Here is a 16,297-nt window from a genome sequence, read left to right as displayed (position 1 = left end):
TTATTTTAACGTTAATTATATTTTATTTTTCAAATATTAATGTTCGAAATAGGCCACAATATATTTATTTACAAGTTTTTACTGACGTTTCGATCTCTATATCCAAAGACCGCTTTCAAAGATATAAATGATAGTTATATTTATTTTATTTGTTTATTATTATATATTTTTATAATCTTATATTGTTTATTTTCTTTTTTTTTCTATCTTTAAAAACGGAATAGAGATCGAAACGTCAGTGTATTAAACATGTAAATAGATATATTGTGGCTTATTTCCAAACTTCTCCCTAAAAATACAGAATGCCACAAACAAGAAGCTATAGAAAAATAAATATATCTGTCATTTGTATATTTGAAAACGGTCTCTTTATAAAGATCGAAACGTCCGTAAATTAAACATTTGAATAAATACATTGTGGCTTATTCCCAACATTATTTCTAAAAATACAGAACGACAAGCGAAAAGCCATAGAAAATAAATAGTACTATCATTTGTATAATTGAAAACGGTCTCTGGATATAGAGATCGAAACGTCAATAACTAAATATATGAATAAATATTTTGTGGCTCATTCCCTACATTCCCCTAAAAATACAGAATACCACAAACAAAAAGCTATAAAAAAGAAGTAATTTTGCAGAAAGTTTACTGATACCAACCGGCTGTCGCGGAAGTTACGCTAAAACTTCTTTTGACGTGACCCGTCCTTAAAGAGTTACACAATGAAATTTTTTTAAAACAAATTTTAATACAGTTTTTTAAATGGGTGTTCGCCAAGAGCCATATTGTCTTATTAAATAAAATGAACAAAACACTTAAACAGTATAAAACAAAACAAAATAAAATCCTATAAAACAAAATAAAATTCTATAAAAACAAAATAAAAATAATGTTTGATGTGTTTAAACACAAACACTATACACACTTACTATGTTCTTCTCGTTTTTTTTTTGTTTTTGGGTTTTTTTTTATGTTGATGTTCTTATTAAACTATTAGAAAATATTATTCGCTGTCTAAATCTGAAGATGCAGTGCTGCTATCGCTGTCATTATCTTCACCACCTGGTGTAATTATAATTGGCTCTAGTAAAACTTTGATATGAGTGTCAAGGTCACACATACGATGTTCTTCTTTAATTATGTGGCCTATACATTTAGCCCATTTCTCTGGAGTTACATGGAGGATTGCTTGAATCAAAAGTTTCTTAATTAAAGTTAATTTGAACGTTTTGTTATTGCGTGCTACTTCTCCTTTCACTTGCTCCCAGATAAGTTCAATGGGATTAAGTTTACAATGATAAGGTGGTAGACGCAGAACTTTGACACCATAATCTTTTGCAGTTTCATCTACAGCATATTTAAGATATTCACTTTTCCTTAAGCGTGCAATGTCATGTAGCTAAATTTTGAGCATTGACTCTTCGTATGCAATCCCCTTTTCTGTAAGCCATTCTTGAATCCTCCCTTTCAATTTCTTTCACAATCACCTGTTTTTTTCGACTCAAATTGAAGAAAATCCTATATGGGTGACGATTAAACGCCGTCCCTTTCCTGATGGAGCTTTTAATTCTGTATATCAGCCTTCTATAAATGCTTCGCGTTTACTTTTGACATTTAAATCTTGCCAAACTTTTCCAACTGTATGACCTTTTCCAACCTTCGTTAAATCCAGGTTTCATCCAAATAACATATTTTGCTTCCAGTGCTGCGAATTTTGCGTATTTCTTCTAAATATTTTCTTCTCCACACAATAATTTTATTTTTTTCTAATAGCATACTTTTTCTGTTGAGTTTTACATATCGAAAGTTCATTTCACGCATGGTCCTGGTTAAGACTCTACAAGATATCTTGGGTAAGGAGTCATCGTTTTCGAGCTCTTGAGAAATATTTTTCAGTGTTGGAATTTCACTCCGAAAATAAAATGAATGAATTTTTCGACGTATAATATTCCTTGTCTCGTCATCCAAAACAATGCTTTTCCTACCTCTAGTTTTACCTTTTTCTGCCGACAATTCCTTCATAAACGTTTCGTTTTATTACCTTCTCTTCGGACGTTAACATTTTCCGTCTCTTTTGCGGCATTTCATTTTTGGAATCAACATCAGAATTTTGCTGTCTTCTCTTGGAACAACTCGGTTTTTCGTCCAACTCCAATAAAACTCAAACCAAATAATCACAGAATATAACTAAAAATTTACTATAAAACGACAAACTATAACACTCGTATTATCAATAACACGTTTTATCAATAACACAAACTTATCGCATAAAATATATTCTCAAAATGCCCTACCCTCAGAAACGCCAATGTAAATGAACTATTGTTGATGGGCACTCGCTCGACAAAAACTAGTTTTACGGCTTTCTGTGGATTTGAATTGAAACGGAGTTCCGTCGCTAATTCCAAAGTTGCCAAACGATTGAAAAATATTGTTTTAAAATATCGATTTTTATTTTATAAATTTAAATATGTAACGAAACGGAACATATAAATAAAATTTATTTAATTACAATTTTGTGCTTAATTTTTACTATTGAAAAAATAATGTTTTTTGGTATTTTTATGACGGTAATAATCGCTGCGTGGAAGAATACAGGTTTTGTATGACCATAATTACTACTTGTGAACAAGAATTGGCTACACTGTACGACAACTCCTGGTCAGTTTTTCTATAGAGAAGCACAAATAAATATACTACTTATATATTGTGTAATTTCTTATGAGAAAAAGCAAATTGCAATTGAGAAAACAGGTAGTTTTCGAGGACTGCTGTGTACATTTAAATTTGAGGATATTCAGCGTTTAAACGATGAATCACTCTCCCAAATAGTGAAATTCTACTTTAGAGTGTAATTCTAGACTGGCAGTGAACGTGTTAATCTATACTGTTTAATTTGGGCGGTTACAGCTATAAATTATATTTCGTATCAGATAAATGTGTAAAAAGAGTGTATATTTAAATAATAGAGTGGCAGTGACCATGTTAATCAATATTGATTAATTTGGGCGGTTACTATACAGCTAAACATATAAAAACTATACTTCGTATCAGATAAATGTGCAAGATGTACAAACAGAACCACTTGTTATAATAAATGGTATTTCGTATATTTTTGCGATATACTGTAATATTTTGAATACTTTTAAGGTTCTTGTACTTTTTTTGATAAATATTTTTATATGGAATTAAGCCACATTGATTGTAATGATATTTACATTTTACATTCGTTTTCAAAAATAATCTTAAATAAAATAAACATTATGAATGATTTTAACCACCCACTGGTGTTACTGGTATTGCCACCCACTCCCAATTATAAACATTTATAGGTTCAGATCATTAAAAATTTATTTTTATTATTACATGTAAAATTTAATTCTCATTAAAATCAATTGTAGCTTTATCCCATACAAAAATATCTATGTAAAACATGCCACAAAAACAGTTTCAGAACCTTCTTAATAATTCTGATAATAATAAATCAAATGGTCAGATACAAATTTATTATTAATTTGAAGTCATTATTTTATCTTTAATATTATAATAAATTAACTTTCCATACCTGAAGTCCTCCACAATCAGCTAACTCATTGGCCATTTTATAGACCTCTTCATTATCTACATCACTTTGGGATTTATTACTAAGACTTTCTACAAATTCTTCGGTAGCATCACCAAGAAGCCCTCTCATCCTGTACACAATTCTCATCGGTTCATGGTCACTTCCTTCTGCCAACCAAATCTAAAATATTTGAATTATTATATACTCCAGATATACTAAACACACAAAATATGTTACCTTTTTATATACATCTTTTACTTGTAAATCTAAACTCATGATTTTGTTGTTGACCAAGAGCTCCATACCATTGTCGTCCTCAAGAAGAGCCACCAATTCACAATCTTGACAGATCTTATTTTTGACGTCCCTCATCAAAGGCCCCAACCCAGCTTCCAGACTGCAATAAGGATTGCCTAACATTCGCCCTTGAAGGAAATCTTCCTGTTGGGGGTCTTTTTCTAGCGTCAAGAAGAATTCTCCTACATCATTCTCCTCGGGATATATAATGGAACAAAGACGTTCAAAGATGAAGACCGGAGTTAAAATGTCTTGAAGACTGTATCGCTCTACTGTTTGAATGCATACTGACATAAAAGCTTTGGTCTCCTCTTCCGTACCTGTAATAAAATAACAAAGATAATTATATACTTAAAACGTACCTCTAAATGATAAAAAAAAAATCCCTACAAAGGCTTCTTAAAACTTTTTAGGACTTTTTTAGAAATTAAATTGCCCGACCAAAGTTGGCCCCTCACAACTGCAAATAGTTGTTATTAATACCTTAATATTTCCTACGAAGTATTTTTTTAAATAAAAGAACAAAATAAAGCTTGGGTGGTGGATTGAACCCACGATTTTTGGATGGCGACACCTGAAAGTTATTATTACAACTTTTAACACCTTTGTTAAAAAAGCTAATCCTAAAAATGTAAGGAATATATAATCATTAGATTTAGTTATTTATTCAAAACATTCAACAAACCAAAATAATTCACAAACGAATGTATTTAAAATGCGAGGAATATCTGACCCATAAAAAGTTTGGTTTTAGGGATGCTGTAGATGCAAGTGATCACGCTTTGCTACACAAGTTGTGTTCCAGCGCTGCAGAGATGACATATATATGTTAGACTATCGATTTAATAGAGTGAAACATGATAAATTAATATCTACAGTAGTCTCTCTTTATAACGATTCCCTATATAACGATAATTCCTCTATAACGATGAAAATAGTAAACGTTGGTTGGATCGTCATAAGGACAATGTATTAATTCTTTCTCTATACTGATATCGTTCTCTCTTTATAGCGATGACTTTTCAACGTTCAATAGTCGATGACAAATGTGTTATTGTGTTTAAAGTTCAGACTACCTGAGTCACAAGTGGCAAAGTCATTGTCCAGCAGTTATTTTGTTTTGCGCTTAAGGAATGCGGCCACCCATTCTACTCATTCTTATCAGAGGGTTAAGTGACTCGTTTTTATTGTTCGGGTGGCGTGCCTAACTGTTATCGCTCAGATTCTGTCATCTATTGACGACTTTTCATTCCCAGTTTGAGTTGTGTCTCAAAGTGTCAACAGTCAACATGTTTTCGAAAAAGCGTAAAGTGTTCTCGGGGAGGAAAAGTTATCGATAACTCGAGTAATAGAGAAAGGTGAAAAGCAATCTGATGTCGTTCGCTGTACAGGGCTGTCTCATTTAACTATGGCTACGATATGGAAGGACAGAAAAGATGTCTTGAAGCGGAGATGGAGAGCGGTAGCAGGAAGAAGTTGCGGAAACCTCAGAACGAAGATTTAGATCACGCTATGCTTCAGTGGTTCCAGTAGCAGCGTATGAACCATATTCCACTTTCCGAGCCTGTGATTAACACAAAAGCTTGGGTTTTTTGCAACTGAGCTTGGAATTTAGTATTTCAAGGGATCTGAGGGTTGGCTGAACAAGTGAAAGCTGCGGCACAAGATTAACTACAGGCAAATCAGCGGAGAGGCTCGCGATGTTAACACAAACGTAACGGATGATTGGCTAGAAAACGTGTGGCCTGGACTGAAGGCACGATATGTGACAGACGACATTTTCAATGCTGATGAGACTGGACTGTTTTTTAAAATGACACCAAACAGAACTTAAAAATTTAAATCGGAAAAGTGCGTTGGTGGAAAGCTCTCTAAGGAACGCATTATATTTTTAGTAGCCGCTAACATGACAGGTTTGGTGATGCAAAAATTGTTAGTGATAGAGAAGTTGAAAAACCCACGTTGCTTAAAAAACATAAAAAATCTAACGGTGACCTATAAAGCAAACAAGAGTGCGTGGTGACTTCGGAAATTTTTGAAGAAGCGATAAGAAAGTGGGATATCGAGTTTAAAGGGAAAAAAATTCTTCTGCTTGTAGACAATAATTGTCCTGCTCATTATGTACTGTGCGACCTTAAAAACATTGAACTTTGTTTTCTGCCAGCAAACATAACGAGTGTCCTTCAGCCCATGGACCAAAGTGTCATCAAGAGTTAGAAAAGCCATTACCGAGAAGACTTTGATGGAATTTATTGAAAACAATAACGATCTTAAACTAACATTCTTGACGCCATCCTAATAATTAGTAAATCCTGGGGCGAGGTAACGAGCAATACAATAAAACATTCCTTCAAACATGCAGAATGGCTGGAAGATCAAGGATTGACTGATGGTGAAGATGACCTGCCATTAAATGTTTGGGCCAGACAGATTAAACTTACTATCACCTACGGACCGGAAGAGCTAACAGATTTTGAAGAAGTTGATGAAAATCTAGCTACAATACCTGGACTTTTTGACGAGGACATCCTACAAGCAGTTCGTGTAGAAAAAAACAGTGATCCGGAAGTGAAAGTAGAGCCAGAACCAGCTCCGACCACTCAGCAGGCATTGGATGCGGCAAAAGTACTGCATCGATTCTTCATCCACCAGGAAGACGATATGAGTGCTTTTGAGTGATTTATGCTGAGACTTTTTTAGTAATGTAGGCTAAATAAATTTTACAGTAGCATATTATTTTGTTATTGTACAGTACACATGTTTTAATTGTACATTCATTTTTTTATACTGTATTGCTTATATTATTCGTTAATAAATCTATGTGGAATACAATACAGTGTTAATTCATTTATATTCGTTTTGATAAATTTTTTAAATTAAAATAGGTTATTTAGTACAGTATTATTAATATTACAGTACCGAATTTTGTCTCTCTCTGTGTATAACGATCTCTCCTTATAACGATGAAAATTCCCGGTCCCTTGCATATCGTTATAGAGAGAGAGGACTGTACTTATATTAGTGAACACTGGTCTCAATGACAGAGACCTTAAAATAATCAGCAGCCAGTATTACGACCTCACAGCAAAAATCAGAATATACAACCAAATGAGTGATAACGTCGTTAAGAATGTAGTTGGTTATAAAGAATATCAACGTTAATCTTCAGTCTCATTGTAACCTAGTGCTAAGTGCTAATTCAAAAAGACTCCAAAATTTGACCAACACTCTAGACCAAGCTGCTAAAGCAGTATGTTCTTCTTACTCAATTAACCACGAAGTACAAACCCACACAGATCTAAAGGGAGTGATCAAACAAAAAATACTTCGGTTATGGAGAGACCAGTAAAATAAAAACTAAGTTAAACAAAGTTCAACCCAAAATGTCTCGCTTCATAAAGACACCAATGAATATAAAAGAAAATAATTTATTCGCCAACTTCGAAGGATTCGCCTAAGGAGAAGCTGCAGAGTAACAAGAAGAGATAGAATAAATAACATGGAGATTAAGAGGAGAATGGGAATGAACTCCGACATAATAGACTACATCGAACAGAAGAGGTTAACCTGGTACGGACATGTCAGAAGAGCAGACCAAAATCGGTGGATAAATAGAATAACAGAGTGGAGCCCGATAGGAAGAAGAAAGAGAGGCAGACCCCGAAGATCTTTCAGAGATGAAGTGGACGAAGCAATGAGTAGAAGAAACCTACAGGAAGGGGACTGGCTAAACAGGAAAAATTGGAGAAAACGGTTGAGTGAAGGAATACAGTGAAAACTGTGGAAATCCTTGTATATATATATATACATCTCATTCACGGCTACCTAATGACGTCTGACAATCCCCCAGTATGCCAGCACTGCAATACTCTTCTTTTCGTTAAACGGGACGTGCTAGTGGACTGTCATTATTTTGCTCCTACTAAAAGAATACATAACCTGAAAGGAAATCTAAAAACTATTCCCAATTTCCCGAATCGATTTACATACATTTAGACACATTTACTCAAATTAATTTAAACTAGTGAACTGACTGTTAATTTATTCTTTGTTACCTGCATAGTTAATTTACTAACTGTTTGTATTAACCCTGTGTATTTAGAAAGATTGAAGCCAAACCAGAATTACCAAATTAAGAAGAATTACCACAGCTGTGTTGTACTAGATTAAAATCAAGAAAATCAGCCACACGCGCAGCTGAACAACTTCAAAACAATAACTATGATTCTACACAACTTTGGAATCTCGATTGGAACCTACAGACAAATAACCAACCACAGACCTGGTTTGAAGGCTACACCTGCAATATCACCTGCATGAAATTAAATCGTAAACAACGGTCCGCATCCAATCGAGTGCGCACCTGCCAGGTGTGTAAATTGTATGAAAGGATGCTGCGAGTACGCATAGACGACATGATTGAGAGGTCAGGTAGTTTATCAAGGAGGCAATTTGGTTTTTGTAAAGGGAAAAGCACGATTGATGCAATCATGAGTGTACTCGAAGCATTGCACAACAGAGGGGATGAACATCGCTGGACGGCTCTGCTGTTGTTTGATGTTAAGAATGCATTCAATACGTTGCAGTGGAACGAGGTAATGAAGGCAATGAAGGAGAGAGAATGTCCTGGTTACCTGATGAATGTGGTGGCGGAGTATCTGTCCGAGAGAAGGATTATGGTGGAAAAGGGCACGATCGTGGACGTGACGGCCGGGGTACCCCAGGGATCTGTCTTGGGCCCGACGCTATGGAATCTGGCATATAACGGGGTTATGCACTGTGAATACGGAGAGGGTACAACCCCCTTCGCATTCGCGGATGACCTCGCTGTACTGGTAGTGGCCCGGGATGAGCCAGATCTCAAATACCGGGTTCGAAACGCAGGCGGCGTCGTTGGAGGCGTGGTTGGCGTTGGAGGACCAAACCTTACTGTGGCCGAAAAAAGACAGGAAAGGGAAAGGTCATTTGAAAGAAGGCAAGAAGAATGGAACAACACGGAAGATGTGACACAGTGGACGAAAATGCTGATCCCGAACATAAGAGATTGGGTGGACTGTGGCCACAGGCGACTGGATTATTTCCTGACGCAGGTGCTCACAGGACACGGGTTTTTTAGGGCCTACCTCTATAGGATCGGAAAGGCTGATACAGATGAATGCCTATACTGTGGATACTCGGACACTGTGACACATACGATGTTAGATTGCAGCAGATGGATAGTGGAAAGGAACAGAATGGAGAGAGAGACAGGTGTGAATTTTGTTACAGTGAGAGAAATGATTGAGAGAATGATTGAAAATAAATTAGTTTGGACTAACATACACAGCTAAATGTGAGGAAGAAGAATAGAAGAAGAGAAGAATGGAGGAAGAAAGACTACTAAACCAACGCTAAAGGTGAGAGTGAATGATGCTGAAAGGTGAAGCTAGAAAAGTGGGTCACACTGTATGAGTTGGAATGCGTGAGTCAGACTGTGGGGAAGGAGGAAATGCCCATCGGGAAATAATGCCGAACTAGGAGCGATGAGTGTCTTCTACGCGCTACCTGGAACGAGAAAGGGAACCTCCTTGCTGATGAATATAGTGTGGATGTGTATGAATGGAGAATGAATGAATAAAGGTAGTGATTCGGAAGTGATGCCGGCCTTACAGCGGCCATTGCGCTTCCGGATCGCTGGATGACAGAGGAGGGTCTGGTTTAGCAGGTAGGCGTTCGGCGTAGTCTCGGAGACGAGAGGGCATTTTAAAGTACCTCGGGAACTATCGGCGGGAGTACGAAGAACGAATCCTGCACTAAAGTTAGTTGAAGATTCCAGACCCCCCCCCCCCCCCGTATAAAGACGAAAAAAAAAAGGTGTGTAAATTCGCTCCACGAAGAGGGAAAAGCGAATGTCTCTTACGAGCATATACAGAGAATTGGTCCGACTTCGTGAAAGCATCCCTGACGGCGATAGAATGGATTTCGAACGTCGATATTGATATGTAGTTTATTATTTATTATATTAGGTAAATCATATTATATTAACCTGTAACTGTATATTTATAATAATTCTAACACTTGTTATAAACTCAGTTCGTGTCAATGAACCCAACTAACCGAGACACGTTAATATCAAATAAAAAAATATATGTGGACAGAGAACCCAGTGTACCCCTTTGACGAATAGAGTACATAAAAAAGAATAAAAACAAGCTTAATATGTTACCTGTAGTCATTTCTTCTAATAGTTCCAATAATTTTTCCTGAGTATCATCTATCAACCTAGTTCTCTGTACAACAAGCCTCCTTAAGGACAGGTATCCATTCAATACCGCTCCAACAAGTCTGCTTTTGTATTGTCTTCTAATAGCAACGTCATCTAAGAAATAAGACAGCAACTCCGTTATCTGATTCAATGCATATCCTTGTGCAAGATCTGATGTCAAAGTTGTTTCTTCGAGCCTGTGAAGTTGTTCTATCTCAATGGTAATAAGATGCGCCAGGACTGTAAGTACGCCGTTTACAGTTAAATATTGCTTCCAAGGCGTTTCCGCGATAAGTTCCTGGTAAATGGCAAGAAACTCGGCAGAACTTTCGCCTGCAGTATTTAATTCTGCTAGGAAATGAGTTAGCAGATCGAGCATATCGCGCTTGCGTTCGAAACTGCTGCACATGATTTCTATGATATTACATGCGACTTGTCGGGCCAATCGAGAACTTGAGTTGAAAATGACGGCTTTGAGCCATGAGGTATCGTCGAAGTTAAGCCCGTCGCGGATATATAAGTTCTTAATGTGTCTTCTCCATTTGCGCCAGTATTTCTCAGCCAAATAGTATCTTCTGTTCTGTAATCAATAAAAAGAATCGTGAATAAATGGTCGAAATACAAATATGGTAGTACAGAAAATTAGCGAAACACTTTTTTTTAATTAAAGAAATTAATATACTTTGTTTAAAAGTGTGAAATTAAAAATATTAGTGTGACAGTGAAAATATTAAAGAAACAACAGGTAATCTAGATGTAATTCAATTTTAAGATAAATTATGTGTGGGGTGATAATGAAGTCATGGTACAATTCAACTAATTTATGTACCATGACATATCACTCCACACATACACGTTGTTGTCATTTCAAGCTATGTACATAGAAGTAGGTAACTTCGAATATACGCCTATTAAAATGCTTTAAATTTATTTGCATGTATAATCAACCTATAATTTATTAAGAGCGTAGGCGCAAAAATTTCGGGCCAATGCTTTTTAAATGCATTCATTTTTTTCGAATCCTGAGAAAACTAATAAGTATTTTTGAAAAATTTAAACGTAGAATAAAAGATTACATTATTACCGAGGGCCGAAAGTCCCTGAAAACTTCTATAATGTTTATTTTAGTAAGTTATAGGGTTGAAAAAGAATAGAAAATTAAGTGTGATTTTTAATTTCAAATATCCCATTCAAAAGAAACTTTTTGTTTATTCTAAGGGACTTTCGGCCCTCGGTAATAATGTAATCTTTCATTCTGCGTTTAAATTTTTCAAAAATACTTATTAGTTTTCTCAGGATTTGAAAAAAATGAATGCATTTAAAAAGCATTGGCCCGAAATTTTGCGCCGACGCTCTTAAGTATTGGAAACAGAATTATTAAAAGAACAATAACAGATGTAAATGAACAGATAAAAAAAAGTAAAAAGACAAAAAAAAGTTGGTATACTTTTGCACTACTCACCTCATCTTTGCTGAGTTTAGCCGCGGCAGAGCCCTCTTGTGTCTTAGGGAATCTTGATTTCCAACCATTAAAAGTATGAGCATCATCTTTATCCAAAAATTTATTAAGGTCAACCATTGCACCGTATGGAGATTCAAGTTGTACGCTTAGTTGCAAGGCAGGCGTTGGTTTTTCCTAAAGTACAAGAATAAATTTACTATATCTGTAGTAATATAACTAATAATATCAGTTATAAAACTTTATATAAGTTCAAGCATAAGATTCAAAAAATTTTGTTGAAACAACAACTGTATTTAGTGCGTGTAAAAGGTATAAGATTAACTTCAAAAGGGGGATTTATTATCATGTTTTCAGATGACCGAAAATAAGGTAACCGAATACGTTGCAAATTACCATCGAATAAAAAAATTAAATGAGGAGATAAAAACATTGACGATTAAATAAAATTTGTAACAAATATTATCAAAAAATTACCTTAGTTTTCTTAGAACCAGGTTCCGGAACTTTCATTAAACTTTGCAATATTTTTAAACATGGTAAAATGATAGATTCCATTACCAAGGGACTTCTCGATCCCTCACATGCTTTCAGAAATAGATTCATCATACATCTGAGTTTAAGTTCCCAACAGTCATCTTCTTTTTGAACCATCGCTGCCAAGAGAGCAATTTCATGCCGAACACTCGTACCTAAACATGCGTACATAATTAATGTATAATTTAAAAAATTAACTAATTATAATTTACATTTTTTTTTAATAAAAAAGAGTTCGTAATGTATTTAACTTGATTGCAAGGAAGTATTACTATAAGGCAGTATATGCCTATAACATAATAGATAATCTATAACACTTCCAAATTAAAAAAATAGCAATAGTTTATACAGCGCATGCCTAAAGTTCGCTAAAAATTGTTTTTACGGTGTATTATTGCCATAAAATAAAATTATATGGCAGGTAATAACCTCATTTGAAAACTCTTGTTTCGTTTAGTAAGTTTTAAAATTTTTATATGATTCGGTCTGACAGTTTCAAAATACCGATCGTTTAATGAAAACAGGGTAGAAAAAGTATGATCTACTCCTAATGTTTCGGTAGTTTTCTGATTTTATCGAAAACATTCGCACGGGTCAAATAATTTTTCAAACTTTCCAAATACTGATAGAAAACTTTTGTTCGTTTATTGACATCTGTCAAAAACATGACGTCATCGAGATTGATTTAAATAACAATATATGACATGTGAAGAGAACTTTTTAACATTCCAGCCTCCTGCGTCCAAAGTTGAACATAGGCCTTCCCTAATTTTTTTCCAGTTCTGTCGGTCTTGTTTCCTGCAGTCAATTCCCAGCGATTCTTTTGACGTCGTCTGTCCATCGTGATCGTGTAGGTGGTCTACCTCTGCTTCTTCTGTCAGTTCGTGGTCTCCACGCTTAAATTTTTTTGGGTCCAGCGGCCGCCTTTCATTCTGGCCCGCCCAATTCCACTTCAGCCATGCTATACGCTCTGTGACATCTGTGCACTTGTCCTTATTTCTTTGTTTCTAACTCTGTGAGAGTCAGTCCAACTCTGTTGGTGTTCTTGAAGATAGAGCTTCATATGCGGCCCATGCTAAAGTGATTCTTCTTTACAGTTCAGCAGTTTGGTTTTCCCTAGCAATTTGGATTTCATGGCCTAAGTATTTATATTTAATCCTTATTGAGAGCCGTACAGGATAAGGAAAGATTTGTCAGTATTGTTGCTGACGTTCAGGGCACTTTATGAAGAAGACGACACGTAATAGATAATTTTTAAAGCTCTTGTGTCACGCAATATATAACTTCTATACGATTTTTCAAATTATCGTTCAAGAAAATATCGTTAACGTCATTTTTGACAGATGTCAATAGAAAAATAAATGACAGAAGTATGTGATTAACTGGAAAAATTAATTTCGATGCTCGAGCGTTTTCCATACAAGCTTAAGAATACCAAATTATTAGAAGTAGTTCATATTTTTCGCACACTGTCGCTATTTAACATTAAATCATTACCGTTTTGAAACTGCGTGACAGAATCGCAGAAACATCGAAATACATATCGGGTAATATAAGATCTTTCAAATGAGGTACTACTTACCCTATAATCACATTTATAACCATTTTACAAAAAGGCCTAACACAAAAAAATGCAGAGGTGTATGATATAATATAAAAAGAAATACCCAAGTCCGCAGAACTGATGTGGCCGTTCAAGCTCAAACTTATTCTCTCCATTAAAAGATTGCAGAGTTCTTCCGTGGCACTCCTGTTATCCTTAGTCAGAACGCAAAGTAATTGTCTGACCTCCTCTTGACTGTGAATGCTTCCATTTCTTAGATTGTTCCATACTAAAAAATTAACGAAACTGAAGTTTTACACATAAAAAAGTATTTAGTGCTATATACGCTAATGTAACAATGCAAAAATAGGCTGTTATATATTTAATGACAATTAACTACAGTTTTAATTGAAAATATATTTCGATTTTTCCTTCAGAAACATTTTGTATTTTGTGAGATTATTATTATTATACTTTGAAGGCGATTTCTGAAGTGGAAACCGAACCGTCAAAATACCCGTTTCTTCATTTAAAATTGTGGCTAATTCGCATTAAATATAGTAGATAGTTTTACTTTTAAAGATTTATAAGAAACACCACATCAACATTATACTAGTCGACTTTAATGCAAAAATCGACAAAGAAAAGTAGCTGATATTACTAGAGGATACGGATTAGACAATGGTGGATGCGAAGAAGAGATACGTCGACGCCTTACACGGGCCAGATCAGCAACGGTCAAACTTACTAAAATCTGGAAAGATACGGACATAACCAAGAACACGAAACTGCGCCTAGTAAGGACGCTTATCTTTCCTATCGCTACCTATGCGTCAGAAACTTGGACCATTAAAAAGTCCGACTCACGACGTATAATCGCCTTTGAAATGTGGGTATATCGTAGAATGATGCGCATACCCTGGACAGCACATCGCACAAATGTCTCAATATTGACAGAACTCGACATCAATACTAGGCTTACCACAATCATCAACCAAAATATATTGAGGTACTTTGGACACATTACCAGACGAATGGAAGGCATGGAGAGGTTGGTGGTTGAAGGCAAGGTAGATGGTAAAAGAACTCGAGGAAGATCGCCACTCCGATGGTCAGACCAAATAAAGTGCGCTACCGGTTACTCTCTGTCTGAGGCAGCACACCGCGCCCAGGAGAGAGAAGAATGGATAGCAACCATTCGTCAAATACCATAACGTCACCACATCCTTACGAAGGATAAAGGATAGAGAAGGAAGGAAGGATTAAATGTGTTGCCGGCGCAATCATGTCCATAGCTTAAAGGACCTTTTATTGACACCGGATTATAGCAGGTACCATCGGCGCAATCGTCCTCTACAAATTGACAAAAGCTTATCTAAATGTTTAAAAATCAATCCACGCTTAAATATGTTCAAGAATTAAAAAACTTACCTAGTTCTTGGATGAGTCCTTGTGAACATAAAACTTGTCTGGTTGTAGGATTATGTGCTAATGCTCTTAGCAAAGTCAAGCAGTGTTCTGTGGCAGCGGTGGAACAACCGTAACAACGATTGCTAACGCAAGGGAAATTGCCTAGATTTTCGCTAAGGACCGGTGTAGATTTCGGCAATTCCATATCTCTGTAAATATTTTAAAGATAATTTTGTAAATATCTAATACTTAAAATCGTATCCTTTAAAACTAATCATCGATTACATTTTAGAAAGTCGTTAATAAAGTTAAACAGACAATGAGAAAAGATAAGCATTATGATAGGTATTAAGTACACAAAAAAAATGATTATAAAATGAGGAATCAAATCATAGGTCATATAAACACTTCAATTAAGAAGAAAAAATCACAATTTATGACTCATAAAGACAAAGGTATATGTAGATGTGCAGTCCGACAACTGAGATCACTCCAAGCTGGCTACGACTCACAGTCTTAACCGAGCAGTTGTTCGTCGTGGAGTTCCTTAAAGCGGTGATGATTCGTATATGAGTTTGTACCAAACGGTCTCTGATATTACCATTGGAGTCACTGACAAGAATTACAGTATCATAAGATATCAGACAACTGATTTCCCTAAATGCTCACTGAATATCACAAAAAGGACTGTTCCTAAACGGGTTTAAAATTTCCATTTATCAGAAACGAAACCTCGTCGTTAAATTCAAAAAGTTCAAATATGTCAAACACATATTGTCTTCTGGCTCAGTGTTTTTTAGTCAGACAAGTTTAATTGTATGAGTTTATGCTTACTGGAACAACAATAAACCTACATCGTCATTATGAGACTTTGTTATGCAATTTAAAACAAAGAAAGACATGCTACCGAAGAGAATGTGTTTTCATTACAACGTTTATCTCTATACCAACTGGACAACAGAAAATCTCGCCAAATTTAGATTAGGCATTGTCGAATACGCCACCTATATCTCGGAACTAGTACCTAGTGACTATCGTATATTTCCTGGGTTTAAGTCACATTTCGGTGGGGCATATGTCTCAACGACGAAAAGTTAAAAAATAAAGAAGAGACCCATAAGTAACTGATACACTTGTGGGATAATAATATATTATGTGCCGTTATATATACCAACCATAAGAACACCGCATGAAAAAATTGATCCACCTAAATCGTGAGTATGTCGAAAAATAGTAAAA

The 16,297-nt window shown here is 35.5% G+C and overlaps 1 protein-coding gene across 1 annotated transcript in view; it reads right to left on the bottom strand.

Annotated features, from left to right (window-relative positions):
- The window catches only part of poe (E3 ubiquitin-protein ligase-like protein poe), a 103,524-nt gene that overhangs the window by 14,753 nt on the left and 72,474 nt on the right, over positions 1-16,297 (bottom strand). Inside the window, exons 32-38 of the mRNA XM_072530367.1 lie at positions 15,080-15,267; positions 13,773-13,937; positions 12,046-12,260; positions 11,572-11,745; positions 10,071-10,689; positions 3,806-4,185; positions 3,569-3,748 (exon numbers count right to left, since the gene is read on the bottom strand). Coding sequence (XP_072386468.1) covers positions 3,569-3,748; positions 3,806-4,185; positions 10,071-10,689; positions 11,572-11,745; positions 12,046-12,260; positions 13,773-13,937; positions 15,080-15,267 — 1,921 coding nt within the window. The remainder of the gene's footprint in view (positions 1-3,568; positions 3,749-3,805; positions 4,186-10,070; positions 10,690-11,571; positions 11,746-12,045; positions 12,261-13,772; positions 13,938-15,079; positions 15,268-16,297) is intronic.

The sequence above is a fragment of the Diabrotica undecimpunctata genome, chromosome 4 (assembly GCF_040954645.1).
Source record: "Diabrotica undecimpunctata isolate CICGRU chromosome 4, icDiaUnde3, whole genome shotgun sequence".
NCBI lineage: Eukaryota > Metazoa > Arthropoda > Insecta > Coleoptera > Chrysomelidae > Diabrotica > Diabrotica undecimpunctata.
Note: the sequence above shows the minus strand (reverse complement) of the source record. Positions and strands in the feature narration are given on the sequence as shown.